This window comes from Tamandua tetradactyla, chromosome 7 (assembly GCF_023851605.1).
Source record: "Tamandua tetradactyla isolate mTamTet1 chromosome 7, mTamTet1.pri, whole genome shotgun sequence".
Lineage (NCBI taxonomy): Eukaryota > Metazoa > Chordata > Mammalia > Pilosa > Myrmecophagidae > Tamandua > Tamandua tetradactyla.
Genome location: NC_135333.1, coordinates 71662771 through 71680630, shown reverse-complemented (window position 1 = coordinate 71680630; position 17860 = coordinate 71662771). Strand labels below are relative to the sequence as shown.

General features: G+C 33.7%; 1 protein-coding gene across 2 annotated transcripts in view; it reads left to right on the top strand.

Annotated features, from left to right (window-relative positions):
• The first annotated feature begins 2343 nt into the window (after positions 1-2343).
• LOC143691472 (ovostatin homolog 2-like) overlaps positions 2344-17860 on the top strand; it is a 47640-nt gene continuing 32123 nt past the window's right edge. For both annotated transcript variants that reach the window (XM_077169982.1, XM_077169981.1), the window contains exons 1-12: positions 2344-2526; positions 2854-3037; positions 3549-3705; positions 4941-4993; positions 5446-5466; positions 7175-7343; positions 7836-7920; positions 11147-11264; positions 14458-14569; positions 15902-16011; positions 16337-16495; positions 17279-17506. In XM_077169982.1, coding sequence (XP_077026097.1) covers positions 2462-2526; positions 2854-3037; positions 3549-3705; positions 4941-4993; positions 5446-5466; positions 7175-7343; positions 7836-7920; positions 11147-11264; positions 14458-14569; positions 15902-16011; positions 16337-16495; positions 17279-17506 — 1461 coding nt within the window. In that variant the 5' untranslated portion in view covers positions 2344-2461. The remainder of the gene's footprint in view (positions 2527-2853; positions 3038-3548; positions 3706-4940; positions 4994-5445; positions 5467-7174; positions 7344-7835; positions 7921-11146; positions 11265-14457; positions 14570-15901; positions 16012-16336; positions 16496-17278; positions 17507-17860) is intronic.

Below are 17860 nucleotides of genomic sequence, written 5' to 3'. Positions count from 1 at the left end.
AGCCAGATATTTTTCACTAGCTTTTCTTTTACTAGTGGTTATTGTCTTTTCCTTTGTAAAGGTTTTCCCTGAATAATTTTATCAATGCCCATGACATTAAACAATATCTATATGGTACAATGAATCCTAAATTGCATTCAACTTTCTTTCTCCACAGCACCATATTTATTATTTCTGCAGTCACCTCAAATTTAATATATTCCAAATCAAAACAATCACTCCATCTATATATTAATTTTGCTTTCCCTGTCTCATCTAATTGTAACATCATGTTCTATCAGGTCAACCTAACTCTCTTTCTTTCTCTTTTCTTCATCCTTACATTGAAAACAGCCTCAATACCTAACAACTGGACTGAAAAAATGTGTCCTGAAGAGATGTTACTGTGTTCTGGTCCTCATTCCACCTGTAATCTAGTCTATGAACAGATTTGTATATGGCTTCTTACCACCTCTCAGTCCTTCCATTCTCTGTGAAGCACAAGAGTTGTTGAATTCATTACCTTTCAGGATAATATTCAAACTCCCTAGCATTGAGTAAAAGGTCTTTCACAGCCAACTACAGCCATCTTGTATAGGTCCTTTCTTCCTTCCTTCCCTCTTTCCTTCCTTCCTTTCTTCCTTCTGGCTTGCCTTCTTGTCTCCTTCCCTCTCCTGGAAGGAAAAATCCTTTAGATGATCATGTTTTATTCATCTTGGTATCTCTAGAACTTAGCATATCATTGATTCTTAATAAGCATTCAATAGATATTGTTGGAACTGAAACATATCAAAGTTTTCTGAGATAGGGTTCCAATAACCTGGAGGCTGTGTTAAGCAGATGAAACTTTTTGGAGTATTCCTTATTTGACCAGGAAAACACGTTTATTTCTAAGATGACTTAAATGAATTTGTGTTGATTAATGTTGAGATCATTAGACTCATTACTCAGTATAAAAACTGTAGATTTGGAACAGTGAACATATTTTGCAGAAGTTTTATTACTTTAGATTGATCAACCTCAAGGATAGAGAATTGGTTGTCTGGTCTGGGAACAATCAACTTTGCAGTGGTGTTTATCCTGAAAGCTGATAAAGGAAGGGGAGCCTCAATTGTTTTGGGACACTGATGATGTTAATAAGCATAGGGGCCTGCCAGAGGAAAGGAGATTGGTCAAAAATAAATTAATAGTTTGAGATTCCAGTGGAAGGCAGGGTTAGAGGAAAGGCAGACAAAAACAAAACGAAAAAGGTAAATGGGAACGGGTAAGGAAACAATGTCTCAACTCTGCTAGAGAGCCATGATCTGAGTTTTCATGAACACAATTCTGTACAGAAACATAAAAATCTTTCCACAGGGACTGCTATTCCCACATCTCCCAGACCTCAGAGAAGCTTGTCCTTTGCTATCGCCATTATAGTTCCTCAACTATTATAATTGCTTTTATTGTTCTTTCCTTTATATTTGTTGTTACAGAGACATTTCAAAAAGACTGAAGTCAATCCCTGTCTTTTCTTAATCAATATAATGTGCTCTATGTCATACACATTAATTCCATCAATACTTGACATAAAAATGATGTTACATGTTGGGCATCTGACAAAGTTTGCTAGTTTCTTTGGCATGCCTCATTTGTCTTATAGAAATGTTTTATTGTCAAAATAATGGTAAAGCTTTTTGTTTCTTTTACTAAGAAGTGTCTAATGTGCATGTGTGTGTGTATTAACATTTCCCTTGATTTTTGCCTTATTGCATTTATGTCCAAAAGGACATTGAACATTGAAAAGAAATGTTGTAAAGAAAACCTCACTAAGAGAATCATACTAAGTGTGAAGGAACATGAACATTTGAAATGTTGCATTCTGTATGATGAAATTATGAAAGGAGAACTTAGCAGTTTCAATGGTCTGTTAAGGGAGCCCAAATTGAAGTGTCTGTTTGCATCTGTATTTTGACAACATCTTAAATGCTGCTCCTCTCAGAAGCCTGAAAAATTCACCTTTGGGAAGGAAAATAACAGCTCCTGAGGGGTATTTTTCTTTTAAGTGTTAATCCTTATGTAGTAATGCTATGGGTACTGTCTTCAGCCCTGTGCATGAGATGCTAAATTAAGCAGAACAGGTTGGTTAAGTGAAAACCTAAGTATCATACAACTACTTTCTTTGTTTTTCTCTTTCTTCCTGTCCAACCAGTACTACTGATTTCCAAAATCTCAGTAGTGTCCAGTGAACTTAAGCAGGAAGTTGAATATAAGGTGACAGTCTTGGAGCAGAATGAGAAAGGTAAATAAATGTGATTGGTGGGTCCCCTGATACTTGCTGCCAAAAGTATTTGACCTCCCTTGTGTGCACCTATAAAAGCAACAATACACAGAGAGAGGCAAAGCAGAAGGACAGGAGAGCGGAGAGTTGAGACAGCTGACTTCTATTCATAGAGAGAGAGAGAATATCTTGAAGTCGTCATTGCTCAGACATTGGGATAAAATGGTGTCCACCATTTTCCTGAGCATCTTTTTGATTCATTTCACTGCTGCTCTGGCTTCAGAACCGTAAGGGAATATTATACTCTCTGTTCTATTAAAGTACTAGCAAAATGACCTTATTTAATATATTTCTCATTAGGATTTGATTATATCTTAGCATTTCAACTCCTGACACTGAGTACTGGTTTACCTCAACCTTATAAATAAGTATATGAAGGAAATTGTTATATTTTTCTTAAGATACCTCTCTCTGCATGCCCAGGTTTATTATAATCTTGTCTTTGAAAACTGTGTATGCCTCAGGAATATTTCAACAAGCTAAAATATACTTTTCGTGTATGTTCTCCACTTCTTCTACACTTGCTTAGGGTGTTGGTTCCTTTCTTTGCTTAGGCAATACATCCTCTGGATCTCCTCTGTGATACAGAGTCATTCCACAGAAAAATCTTGTATCCACCTTTTAAACCTTAATGAATCTGTATCCTTGCGTGTTATCTTAGAATATGATGGATTCAATGCCACTATTTTTAACCGGTCTGTGAAAACGGATAACTTCTATGCTTGTGAAAATTTCAAGGTGAGGCACTGAATTTTCCATTTCAGAACTTCATATTGGAAGATGAAAATATTTTTAAATATTATTTTTAAATTATTAAAAAAATTTAAAATATTATTTTGATGTTTGATGAATTGTGGAAGCTAGGGAAGAAAATTGGAGAGTTCCTGAGAGCCAAGAAGTAAATGGAAATTTTATAAATGCAATAAAAATTGTGAAAACTGTCATTCTTCTCTTATAGGGAATGATGATGAGACACAATTGCTTAGATAATAGAAATGTCTCACAATATGAGGAGGGAGAATCTAGATAAAGAATGAATGACTGGAGTTCAAGGCAACAAAAAAGAATATAGAAGGCAAGCAAACAATAAGTTTATTAGAAACTCTCAAGTGATGGCTAAATTACTTTCAATATTAAGCAACAATGGGATTTCAAGTTTCTCTCAGACTAAGAAGCCAAATTAAGACATTGTTCACTATTTTCATGTTCAAAAATTATTTTTCCTTTCTCTGCTCCCCCACATAAACAGATCACTCAGAAATCTTCTGAACAGCTGGCTTTTGTGACTTTGTTAGTTAAGGGAAATACTCTTAAAATTGTTGAGAGGAGGTCTGTAGCAATCACCTCAGGAGAAACAGTAACCTTTGTGCAGACAGATAAACCCATCTTTAAATCCGGAGAGAAAGGTGAGTCAATATTAATGTTTTCTTCATATAGTTGGCTAGAGGAACACACTCTCTGAATTCAGGGTAATCAAACACATGAATTTTAGTCTTAAATTTATACTTAGTGTCATGGAATCATGGATTTCTAGAATTTTTATGGGTTGTCCAGGTCAACTTTGAAACAATATCCTCCCATGCCAGTAGCCTAAAGCTTTGTTTCTCAAAGTTTTGCATACCATTTTCATTGTCTGCAAATTCCGTAGATGGGCTTGCACAATACAATGGCTACAAAAATAGGATATGAAATAAAAGTTTTTGGTTTGAATCCTGGCTCTACATTTACCAGTTGGGCTCAATTTCTTCATTCGCAGAATGAGAATAATAAAAATGTCTCCCGTGTAGGAATAGCGTGAGAATAAAATAAGAGATTAAACGTAAAATAGTGCCAACTACACAGAAAGGGCTCCATCAGTGCTAATAGGTATCATTATTAGTCAGTGTAGTTGAAGTAATCCTAAAGCTAATACCCTAGGCAGAATTCTTGCACTTTCTTTATTATTGTCATAAGTAGAGGTAGCAGATAGAACACCAAACTAGATTTAGAAGGGTTTGATTTTGGGTTTGGGCCTGTTAATAAATTATTGGCCTTTAAGTACACTCTGATGCTTTGGGCTGACTTTTCTCATTTGTAAAATTAGTGTGTTGGATGAGAGTCTCTCTTACATTTTGCTTTGACTAATATTATGTGATTTTATTATTTATTGAGAAGAAATAGAACAAGAACAGGGTTCTTATTATGAGATCTTTTCTATATTATATTCTTTCTTCTGGACATAGTAAAATGCTTTGATGATAGTTATGGGTATAAAAGTAGCTAAATCGGTTTCCCTGGAATTCTGAAAAAGAATATATTAGCTAGCACCAATATACTTCTCCAGGAAATTATGTATACCTCCTACCATACACGTTATACATTTGTCCTTCTATGAATGATTCTACCACCAATACCTCCCTGGGCTGTGTGGGCAGCAGCCAGTGTCAGCTCTGATACAACAGAACGTGATCAGAAAGGAATTGCAAAGATGCAATCAGGGATCTTTGCAAACAGAATACAAATCTCAAAGGGCCAAAACAGAGCCAGTCGAGGAAGGCTGTATTCGCTGATAGCAGGGCAATACATTGCTATGTCTGTTTAAAATCATAGCTTGGAGAGAGAAATAACAGGAAAAAAATATTATCCTCTCTTTCTCTTTTAGTTCAATTTCGCATCGTGACCCTGGATACCAAGTTCAAACCTGTTGAGGATTTGGTGAGTTCAATAATTCCTAACAGTATGATCAAACTTAAATCAGCTAATTAAATAAATCTTTTTATATGCAAAGTTCCTTGAGGAAGCTTTCAGTAAGCATGGAAATAGATTCTAGCCTAGAGTACAGATTTGTACAGTGTTACGCTAAACCTCAAATTTAAATGCAAAACTTGCATTTATGGTGAGCTATTTATACTGCTCAGATCTTTTCATCACATATGAAGAAAATGGGTCGCAGGGAACCTACTTTCTCCTCTTCAGTAGAGGTTGGGATCTTTTTTATATTTTGGGTTTTTTTGTTACATTTAGTTATCAAACTTTGTTTTCTGGGAAAGTGAGGGTTAAATCTAAACACAAATTAAGACATCATATAATCTTTACAATGTAATAGTTGGGAAAATAAAAAGAATTTACTATTGCAGTATTAATCTGATTTTTTTTTCCTCTTTCAGTATCCTTTAATCACACTTCAGGTAAGAGATCTTTTCCCACACCTTTCATTTAAAATATTCAAATATATAATGATATGTCTAGTTTTCGTTATGCATAATTACAAATTAAGGTAACTGAAATATACCGAAATATAAAGGTAACCGAAATTTTTGTGAATAAATAATGTAAAGCATCAGATGAAGCCCTAAATAAAGGACTATCACTTTTAGTATAAGTTGGGTGGCAAATGCAGCAGCTTGGTTTTTATGGAAAATAAAAGAGTGGTGCTTTCCAGGGGAAGTTGTCTTTGAAATTAATTTTGTCTGCAGTCCCTTCTCAAATTTACTTGAACTACATCTCATTATAAGGAAACAGAAAAACACAAACATTTAAAAATTTAGAAATAAGATAGAAGATGATATTGTTACAAAATGGACTCACCTTCCAAAATTAGTCAATGGAATCTCTTTCTACCAATTCAAATCTCTAGAGTTGTGGCCTTCATACTTATTTGGGTTTTTATGCCTATGAATAAATAAACTTTATCAATTACCTTCAACATATGTGTTTTGATTTCTACCCATGGTATGTACAGTTATTATCAGCTAATTTTGAAGGGTAATACAATGAGATCTAGCTTATTATTAATGATTATGTGTATAATTACATAGGTTAGATAGTCTTCATAACTTGCGTGTTTTTGGCATTGATACACTTGTGGCAAATAGCTCACCCTACTAGTAGTGTATCAGGTCATCTTTTTGGTGTTTTCTGAATTATTATTAATCTATAAATAATATTAATTTCACATTCTGATTCAGCTAGTGTTATGTCCCATTGAAAACAACAAAAAGTTTATCTAGCATTGGCTTAAATGAGTAAAAGGTTTATTGTTCTCACAAACCACTAAGTCTGGATATAAGCCCAAAAGGGTTAGGACAATATTACCAAGGACCCAGGCTTCTTCTGCTTATCTTCTCTGCTCATCTTAATGCATTGCTTTATCTTCAAGTTCACAAAATGGCTGTTGTACTTCCAGGCATTATGCCTTGCATTTCAAGCAGGAGGAAGGTGAAAAGACAATGAACAAAGGGCTGTGACTGCTGAGTTAGAGTCTTCTAGAAAACATTTCTGGACACATTATCTGGTGCCGTTTACTTACATTTCATTGGCCAGCATTCAGACCTTAACTAATTAAAGGAAATTAATTTAGCATTCATGATTTTATAGTAGAGGAAAACAAGAGAAAAGTGGATAACCAATAATGTTTTATTCTCTGAGGAAATATTTTTATCAGGGAATGTTTAGTAATCACTAGATGATATCAATAATTTTCTAGAAACAGATGCATGGAGACTGCGACACAACCCAGTTTATTGAAAGCAGATAAAGGAGAGAGCCATAATCAATCCTTTCTTATAGTGGAAAGCAGCTCTTGCATGCAGTGAGTGACTCATGACCAACTTAGATGCAGGAGTTTTTAATTCCTTAACTGTGCAATTCTGGTTCAGAAAGATCAAAATCAAAAGGCTTCATTGCATTTTTTCCTTATCTTTTTGGGGTTTAAGAAAGGTATAACTATAAAATTGAATTTGAATATATTGAGGAATAATTTGAGATAATTATTTCAATAAAATGCAAGGGCTTGTTTTACTTCCAATAAATGCAAGAAAGGACCAAAAATAAAGAAGGAAAGAATAATATCCTCACATAACCCTGATTATTTGAATTTCTTTTTTCATTTTCTAGGATCCTCAAAACAACAGGATTTTCCAATGGCAAAATGTGACTTCTTTCCAAAATATTACCCAGCTCTCATACCAATTGGCTTCAGAGCCAACTTTTGGAGATTACTCTGTGGATGTGAACAGAAAATCAGGAGAGACAGTGAGATACCAATTTACTGTTAAGAATTATGGTAACCAATTTCTATTTATGGTTGTCTTATATAAATATTGAGTTCAAAGACCTGAACAAAACAATTTTTATGCTAGACTTAGGCAAAAGTAGGTGAGGCTTGATTTGGTTTACTGCCATCTTCCTTTCTTAGTCATTACTGTTTAATAATCTCTCCTTTCTTGGTCCTCACTTGGTATTCCAACCCCTTCCTTCTCTCCCTAGGAAATACCTCATTTTCCAGAGTCCAGAAAATCTTCTAGGGAAGATCTAATGGATTAAAACAAATAAAATGTGAAGTTCTGAGAATAGGAAAGACAAAGGAAAAGAGAAGAATTAATCTTTAATGAGAAACTGTTAGGTACTGCGGTAGACTGGTGCCATAGAATTTGGAACAATTGACACACATATATGAAAACATTGTATGTGGGGTCATACTTAGTTACAGGAGTATAATAAGTTTTGCTTGCCAGTAATTGTGGGGGCTGAAGTAATCATGTCTCTTTGTTTCTAGTTTTGCCCAAGTTTGAAGCTACCATCAGTGCACCCCAAACAGTAACTATTTCAGATGATGAGTTTCAAGTGCGTGTATGTGCCAAGTAAGTCTTTAATCACAGGGTTTGTTGCTACAGAGCTCAGAGAGGATGAGAAATGAGATTAATCATGCAGTTTTATTTGATATTTATATTAATATTATGAGAGAAGTAATGAGTTTTCCTTGTAGAACATTTGAAAAGTACAAAAACAACACAGAAAATGACTTATAATTCTACCAGCTGCCACTAACGTGATTTATTTTCTTTGAATCCTTTATGAATATTTTCCCACAATTACAATCATACTTTTTTATCCACTATAATTAAGAGAACATGTGTCATATTATGCCAGTCATTTCATGAAATCCAACCCTTTGCTGCATAGACATATCTTTTTATGTGGTTATAGCAAACTGATATAACTGGTGTTATGTAACACATAGTATGTTTCATTTTGTTTTAGTAGTTATAAAAAATTTTGCAATATATGCCTTTATGTATAAGTGAATAAAATGTGACTTTTATATTAAAAATTGTTTGATTAAGAAAGAATTTTTAATTAAATACCAATGAGATATGTGGAGCCAGTTTTAGTCTCTTGATTGCCATATTGTTCACCAAGTATGTTATGCACAATGGAAAGTTTTATCAGCTGCTATGAGAATACTTGCTTACTTCAATCTTCACCATTATTGGGTATTTTCATTTAAAGAAAAGAAAATAAACTTTTGACAATATCATAAGGAAAACAGACATCTCACCAGTCTAATTTGAATTTTTTTGAACTTTCCTAAGGTAAAAAATTTCCAATATGATTTGAAAAATCTTCATTTTCTTTTTGGGAGTCATTTCTAATGCCTTTTTCCATTATTTAGTGTGATTTTTTTTTCTCTGATTTGTAATGATAATAAAAAACAGCTAAAATTTATTGAGTGCCAGGTAGTATGTTAAGCATATTATATTCTTACACCAATATCATAAGCTAGGAGCTATTAGCATAACTGTTTTATAAACAAATATACTAACACAGAGCAGTTTAAAGAACTTGTCAACACTGATGAAGTTTTTCGGTGCAGAACAGAGTTTAGACGTACTAACCAACACTTCTGTGATACTTTATATAAACTGATAAAATATTAATATTTTCTATATTTTGAACACTTTTATTTAATTCAGGACATTGACAATTATTTCTTTTGAATATCTTTCAGCAGTATAATAAAGATGCATGTGAAAAGGACTGTCAATAAACTTGTGGGACTATGCTTAAATATGCCTTAAAAAGTCTTGAACGCCAGTTTTCAGCCTTTACTTTCAATATTTAAAATCTTATTTAAACTCTAAGAAAATGATCCTAATGATTTTCTGAGTTTTATTGTAGAGTAGTAAATGTAATATCTGAGCTATCATAGACTATCCAATGTTTAACTTGATCAGTTAATCAACATAGACTTGGAAAAGCACAGGAGCCTAAACTGGCTTCACTAGGAAATCCCTACACAAAACCAGGAATTTCCATTGAGATTAACATCACCAATCATTTATTTATCCACTGCCATGCTACAAAAGTAAACACACACAGATCAAGAGAGTCAAAATGTTCATAAAGTAGGACCTTCATAAAAGCCTCACTAAGCTAAATTCTGACATGGAATTGTTGTGCCTCAACATCATTTCAGGTTTTAATCCACTATTTTGACTTCTTGAAACTCCTATATCATTATATTTGAGATAGCTTTGACATTACGTAGTAAGTCATATTAGGGAGCAGTAAGTCACAAAGCTAGGTAACTCAGAAAGGAACTATGCTTTCCTGCAAGGTAATTTCTGGGCAGGCTCTGAGAGAATGCTGAATGAAATCAGTATATTTAGAAGTTAGCATCAATGAGTGAGTAGCCTACCTCAGGTTGTATAATGCTGTGTCTGTGCATTGTATCCCCTGGGATTTAGCTTGGAACAGGTAGAGAATATAACAAAATCTCGTTGTGTTAGCAAACAGCCTGAGAGATGAATTAGGCTTTTAAGACAAAAGAAAACCTGCCTATAGGCAAGGAGTTTTCAATAAACTACGTTAGTCTTCGATAGCTTTACAAATCACAAAAAAAGAGTGCTCTTACAGGATGGACATTACTCAGAGAACATATTCTGTCTTATGTAAATATTAGAGCTTTGTCTCATGGACAGGTATTAACCTGTAGAGGACACTATAATAAATGTTTCCTTTTGTGAAAAAGAAACAGTAAGAAGAAATAATTTTTAAAAATGTTTGAAGGTAGCATTTTGGCCTAATCTTAGTCTAGCCTCTCTTATTCATGTAATTGATATTTAGATCAGATTATTTTAGTGATTCAAGTTGAATCAAGATCTCAACAACATTGTTTATAAATAGAGAGAGAAACAGATTAGTGGAATGGAAAGAGCATGGACAATGGAGTCAGGCAGGTCTGAGTTTGAATTTTATCTCCATCAATTACAAGGTGAGGAAATGTGCTTCTTGATCTCAGTTAGTTAGTCTGTGAAACGAGATACGATATCTAAATATCAAGGTCTCTGAGAAAAACTAAGGCAGTAACTTATGTCAATACCTGGCATATATCATTGTTCAACAAATTAAAAAATATATAATCAGCAAATTTAAAGATATTCCATTTACTATACTATGAGTTTTACATTTGTTATGTGTCATAAATCTTAATAGAAATCCTCAATTAACAGAAGGCTGTACCTTTTAAAAAACTATTTATTTGTAGTTTAATGTGTAGTTTAGGAGAAAATACACACTATTCAAACCAGGAGGTGTTACACCTTTGGTCATTGTCTAGTCAATTTATTAGGAGATAAAATCAGAATTGCTACTTAAAATATTGACCCAGATGTACTTCAAAGTTCTGAGTCATTTGTGTTTTATTTGTATTCAAAAATATTTTCTGCTAAAGAAATACCAGCAACCAATTTTTAAAATATATTTTGATCAGAAGATTAAAATGCCATTTTAAAAACTCAGTTTAATCATTAAATCTTTTTCATTCAGATTTTAGATTACTATAGATTCTACATCACTTTGAATGTGATTTTAAAAAACAGATAGATGAATCCTAACAAATCAAATGCCTGATTTAACTTAAATTCTGTGGAAGAAAGTGTGCCAATGGATGAGGGTTCCTAATTGAATTTGATTAAGTTGGGATATTCACGACTTAGGCATTTCAAATATATTTTCTGATAAATATTATAAAATTTTACTATGATATTGTCCACCTGTAGCCATAAATTTGTCCTCTCCCACTAGGTACACCTATGGCCAGCCTGTGCAAGGGAAAGTTGAAATCCAGGTGTGCAGAGAAGCGTTTTCCTCCAGGAACTGTGAGACAGACAACAATGCAATCTGTGAACAATTTATTGCACAGGTACAGACTACAATCTTTACTCTGAAAAGTGTTCTTTAGTTTTTTATTACTATTTTTACTTTGACTCATTTATTATGAAAGGGACTTAACACTGTTTTCATTTTGTGGATAATGGTGGTTGCAATAAGGGAAGGTGAAAGAGGAGAAGATACGTTTTAACAACAGTTTCTTCTCTAGGCCATATAAATTCTTACGTATCTATAAATTTATAGATATTTTAGAGTTTGATAGATCTCACTGGCTCCTTTGTTTTATATACTCTCTAGGTGGTCTCCCTGCTGCTGCTTTGGAGACGCATGAGTCATCTCTCAAATAAATGAATCTCTGATACTACTGTTTGTGTAACGTAGAATTGCCTTTATGAAAAGCAGCTCCTTTGCAAGCATCTGCAATTCAGAGCATCTACTTTCATGACTTTAGATTTGCAGTTCATATTTGAAACTCCCATTTCTCCAACTGCAGCCATATTTCTCAACCAGCTGACAGTTCTGCCAATCTCTTTGAGGATTGCTTTTGGACTTCTAAAAGTGAAATTTGTATGCACTGCACAGTACATATTTTAAGTCTGAGAATCCTGAAGTTATCAAATTTGGTGAACATCCATTAAGTCAATAACAGTATTTGGTAAAGATGGAAGCTCACCTTTAGATCGGAAGTGCAGGCTAGGGAGGGTTGAGTGGAATTCTTGCACATCAGGAGCATGTAATCCCAGTGGGTGGTTATAAATGGAATGTAGTCAACCATCTTACCCAGTGATGGGTGTTAATGCAGTTAATGTTTTATTTGTTTTTTCCCAGCATGAACAAGGCAGCAATAAACAATCTGGTATAAAATTATCTTAGTAAATATGAAAAGATATATATGAAAAATTTTATTTATTTGAAATAGTGTCCTTGGAGTAGAATTCCTGAGTCAAAGGATGTATTCATATTATATATAAGTGTGAGTATTAACATATTGCTGTCCAAAAACTTTTATACATTCAAATACCCATCAGCAAGTATGAGAATACTATATTTCCAAAATTTCTGCCAGCAATGTATTTTGGATAGGCACAAATTTATTTTGCTTTGATTTGTATTTCCTAATTTCCAGTGAGTTTGAGCAGCCTCTCATATTTTCGTTATCAATTTGTATTTGGTGTTTTGAGAATTCTTGATTGCCCCTTGCCTATTTTTCTTCCTTAATAAAAGAGACCCCTTTAGATTAATATAATCACTTTCCAACCTTTTCAGGTAGTCTTCTAAGTTGCTAGTTCACTATGAAATGGAGACGGCAATTTCTCAAATCCTTCTCTTTGATCAGTACAGCCCATCAAAAGGAAATGCTTTGTTTTGGCCTTTTCTAAATGGCAAAATATTTTTGACTGCCCTGAACAAATCATCCGATCTTTCTTCCCTTGTGAACACTGGAGCTGGTCATTCTTAGTGCATCATGACTTTGAGCCTGTACTGAGGCCAACTCATGCATGTCCCATGATTTGCTTGACCTATCAAGGTGAGGCTCAGGAGTTAGCCAGGGTCCCCCTCTGCTTCTTTGCTATTTTCTAGGGTATAGTTTTCCTTGTTGGCATGAAATTAAGACTTGCTTTAATTGTAGAGATTACCCTTAATCTGCTAAGCAAAAACAAACTTTTCAAATCTGTTGTTAACTATTGACTTTGTGATAATTTTGGCATGCCAAATTCCTGTTGTTTGCGGGTTTCTAGCTTTAGAGAAGGGTCTTCCCTGCCCCATGAAGCCATCAGGCATACTTTCAAGATTGTTTTTGTTTCTCTAATTCACATGGAATTCATTTTTCATTATGGTCTAAAATAAGGAATTTTGGTGGCGTTTTTCCCCCAGATAACTATTCAGCTGTGTAAGCACCTAATCTTGCAAAAATTTTGTTCACTCTCTGTTTATTCTAAATCATGCTCATAAAATTATAGTGGTCCTTATGCTGACTTTCGTTTTTTTGTTGTTGTTTTCTTCACAATATTATTTTTCTATTACAAAATCATGTATTTTAGCTTTTATCTTATGATTTCATTTCTTAATATTTTTTGGTTTTTATTAGTCTTTTTAATACTACTTCTTTAAAATATTATTTTCTTAATGTATCTGCTGCTTCTTTAGTAGCAGATATATTTAGAGTTTTACATTTTCCTTTAACCAACACTTAAACACTATAGATTTTGATGCAAAGTATTTTTCCATTAAGTTAATGTGCAGTCATGAATTTTTAATTTTCATTTTGATTCAAGGTTTTTGGAGAAATTTTTTTTCCTTAATTTCAAAGTAATTAGGGGCCTTCTAGTTGCTTATTATTAAAGTTGCTTGTTTGTTTTGCTGTGATATATGATAGTTCAGAAGAGCACACACTCTGGGCCAGAATGCCTAGTTAGCACCACCACCTGTCAGCTGTGTGACCTTGGGCAGGTTATATGACCTACCTGAGCTTCCGTTGATAGTGCTTATTTATAATAATAGTGTCTAACTCATGTGGTAGTTTTGAGGATCAAAAAAATTGATTTATCTTGCTAACATTGTACATTTGGAATTAATAAGCACATTTTATTTTAACATATAACTGAATTTCCATTTCTATAGTAATTATTGATTTCATTGATTATCTATAGAATTTAGCTTATTTCAAGTGAACAGCTTACCAAAAATAGTGCTATAGTGTTATATATTGGAACAGTGATTCTCTTCCATCTGTTCTTACGTCTTTTATAGAAACTTAAAATATCCAGACATAACCATCATTTGTCTCCCATCATCATCTTTTTGTCTTATGTACTTTACAATCTCACTGCGTTTTCCCTCTTTTGGGGGGGGGTGAAGTTCCTGACTTTGTATTCCAAACCACCGGTTCAATTTTCCATGGGGTTGATGTGGCGTGTTAGTGTCTCTCAAGATGATTTTAATTTTCTACTTTTTTGAAATATCACTCCGCTCAGTTTTCAGCCTTTAATCTGTTCCCATTTACATCATTTCCAAAAGAATTTCCTTGAAATCTGTGACAAAGAGATTTTTATAAGTGCTTCTTTAAATTTTTCTTCCTCTTCAATTCTTTAGTCGTTTCACTAAGTTTGTGCGGAGGAGCCATGGGAGAGGGGGAAGTTACATATCTGTGCTAAAACTCCTACATAGTTTTTAAGACTCTTGGATCCCTATTTTTCCCATTATACCTTCTCCTTATTTTTCAGCTGAAAAACGGTTGTGTTTCTCAAACTGTAAATACAAAAGCCTTCCAACTCTACCGTTCTGGATTTTTCATGACATTTTCTGTCACAGCAATTGTTACGGAAACTGGGACAGGTAATGATTTTATTTTATGGAAAACTTGGGGATAAGTGGGAGCCTAACAGAAAGAAGCATATTGAGTCAATAATATTCACCAAATGCAGATCAACTCATTGTTTAAAATATCAAAATGAAGTACATTTGCCAATAGGTCTATTGGAAATTTCTCTTAAATAAGATTTTCTTAATAATATTTAAAATCATTTCTCATGTGAATGATGCATGTTCATATCTGCTTCTGTGCCTGCTTCAATCAGACAAATGGAGATGTTTCTCTGTGAAATACTGGAACTGAACTAATCAATTAGCTGCACACAAAGTATCTCTTTTTTAACTTCATGTTAATCAGTTGATAAGCAATTCTTCAGGGTCTATATCTTTGATTTAATACAAGGATTCACAAACTATATCTTAAGAGCCAAGCCATCTCCCTGCCTGTTAATGTGAGCAAGGTTCTAATGAAACACAGCCACATGCATTTGTTTACCTTGCTATAGAGATATAACAAAGTTGAGTTTTGCAGCAGTCATCCAGAGATCTTGTGGCCCAAGGTCTAGAATGTTAAATGTCAGAACATTTACAGAAAACGTTTGCCAACCTATGTTCTAATACAACTGGTAATACTTGCAATTGCAAAAGTTCACCAAATGGCACATAGTTGCGTTCAATAAATATTTTGTTAAAATAATAAAAAATGAGGGAGAAAAAGAAAGAAATTTGGAGTGAGGAAACCAGATAATCACCAATTTCTGGTTACTTAAAAAGGGCTTGGATTATATTTATAAAATGCTTTTTACAAATATTCTTGATCTGTATTGTGATGGCATTCATAATGCGTTAGGGTCATTTATAATGTTATAGAAAGTAATTCGGCTAGATATGTTTTGCTCTGCTTATTTACTTTCTTTACTGAGATCACACAGCATTTCTATTTCCTTTGCAATTGGATATTTTTCAATTTTGATAAAAGTCTAAATACATAGTTATCTGGTAGGCTCCAGAAAGCTTTTTGAAGATGAAATAGTTGAGATGTCCATGAAAGTCTCCATCATCAAGAAATACCACAAGCCAGAACTGAGCAATAAGGAGCTTAAGAGCATTTCTTCAGCTTCTAATTCAAACATTTTCACACCGATTGCATTATTCAGTTTGAAGTGAACTACTAGAACCAGATAGATGGAGAGTTCTCTGGAAGTTTCTTTAAAGCATCCCCGGCTCCCTTTCAGTGTAGAACAAGGATATAGCTCTGTGTATAGAAGTTTGCACGTGTACCTTAAGCTATTTGTTCTTTTGAAGTTCTTGATCAAAGGTTTACATTCCTCCCTGACATTTCAAATGCTCTTACAGGCCTGCAGATCAGTGAAAAGACCTCTATTTCTATTAGTCAATTGCTTGGGAGTGTGAAGTTTGAGAACATGGACACTTTCTATAGAAGAGGAATTACTTATTCTGGAACCGTATGTTTGACTGGAGAAATAAATGTTCTTATATCATTTTCTTGAATTATAGATTGTCTTTTGGAAATTTCTAGGTATTTTTTACCTGCTTTCCTAATACATAGTTAGCATTTCTATGTCTGATCTTGTGAAAAAGTTCTAGGATGAGTGAGAGTGATGGATAAAATTATAGCTGTTTCCATATTATATATTTATTTAAAAGAACATCTTTGGAATTTAAGGAAATTACAAGTAACTGATCATGTTTATGAATAGAAAATTCTTGCTCTGCTATAATGTGAAGATTCTGTGTTTTAAAAATGTTAATGCTTCCTTTTCCATACAGCTTAAATTTTCTGGGCCCAATGATGTACCTATGGTGAACAAGTTACTGCAATTGGAACTCAATGACAAATTTATAGGAAATTACACCACAGATGAGAACGGTGAAGCTCAGTTTTCCATTAACACTGCAGATATATTCGATCCAGGGTTCAACCTAAAAGTAAGTCTCAAAAAGTAGATGAAGACAGTCAGAAATTCGCCGAGGAAGTGAATGTTAAGAATTTTTAACATTAGGAATCTCTTTAAAAATATCTTGCGCTGGGAATATATTTTTTGTTTTTTTTTTTTTTTACATGGGCAGGCACCGGGAATCGAACCCGGGTCCTCGGGCATGGCAGGCAAGCACTCTTACCTGCTGAGCCACTGTGGCCCACCCTGGGAATATATTTTAACAAAGTTTAAAATATATGGTATTTTATATACTTTGCTTGTTCATTAAGTAACTATATGAGAATATGTATTCAAGAGGATGAAAAGCTAATAGTCTATTAAAGTTGTTATGAATTCTCTAACAGCTACTATTCTCTGAGGAACTAGAAGTACGTCATAGCTATGATTTGGCTTTCTCCCTTAGATCATTTTATGCATAGATGGGGAGATAACTGTGATTTCTATTTTTCTGCTACCTAAACAGAATTTTGCAGTTAAACAATTTGCCAAAATTCAGATGAAATGGGAAGAAATGGGGCTTAAATACAATTCTCTGACTTTAGTTTAAAAATAGAAGTAAGCAATTCTTTGCAAGTCTAATGAAATATGATTATATGAATATAATATTATATTCATCATATTATATGAATATAATAATTAATATTATATTCATATAATATAATGAAATATATTGAAAGCCTTGAAGAGGTTTGAAGCCTTCTCTTCTGTAGTCATTACTGTCTTTGGAAAGTATTGACATTCTAAGACCCTTTGCTTCCCCTTGTTATATCAGGCCACATATTTTCGACCTAAAAGCTGCTATCGTTCCAGCTGGCTGATTCCTCAGTACACAGATGCTTATTTCTTCGTCAAACGCTTTTACTCCCAAACCAACAGCTTCCTGAAGATTGTTCCAGAACCAAAGCAGCTTAGATGCAACCAAAAGAAGAACGTTACTGTGCTTTACTCCCTAAACAGGGAAGCATTTGCAGATAATTCAAAAGTAAAATTCTTCTATTTGGTAAGTCTCAATTGGTGGCTTCTTGGAATTTGTCTGATAGGTTGTATGCTTAGCACAATTAGGCTTAGAAGTAATACATCAATCGAGCCATGCTAATCTGAGTGAACTCAAACTTTTTACCTCACTGGTGAATGCTGTTAGATCCCTTTAGAATATATGCCACGAAAGCATTTAAAAAGATCTAAGGCCATTTCATTTTCCCTAACCTTGAAAACAAATGCCATTCAAAGTGTGCTTTTTTCTGCATTCCGTTTTAACTCATATCAAGTATGTATGACCCTTTGTGACAGTAAAATATTAGACATACACCAGAGAATAAAGTGAAAGGCTGAATTTGATAAGCAAAATAAGGAA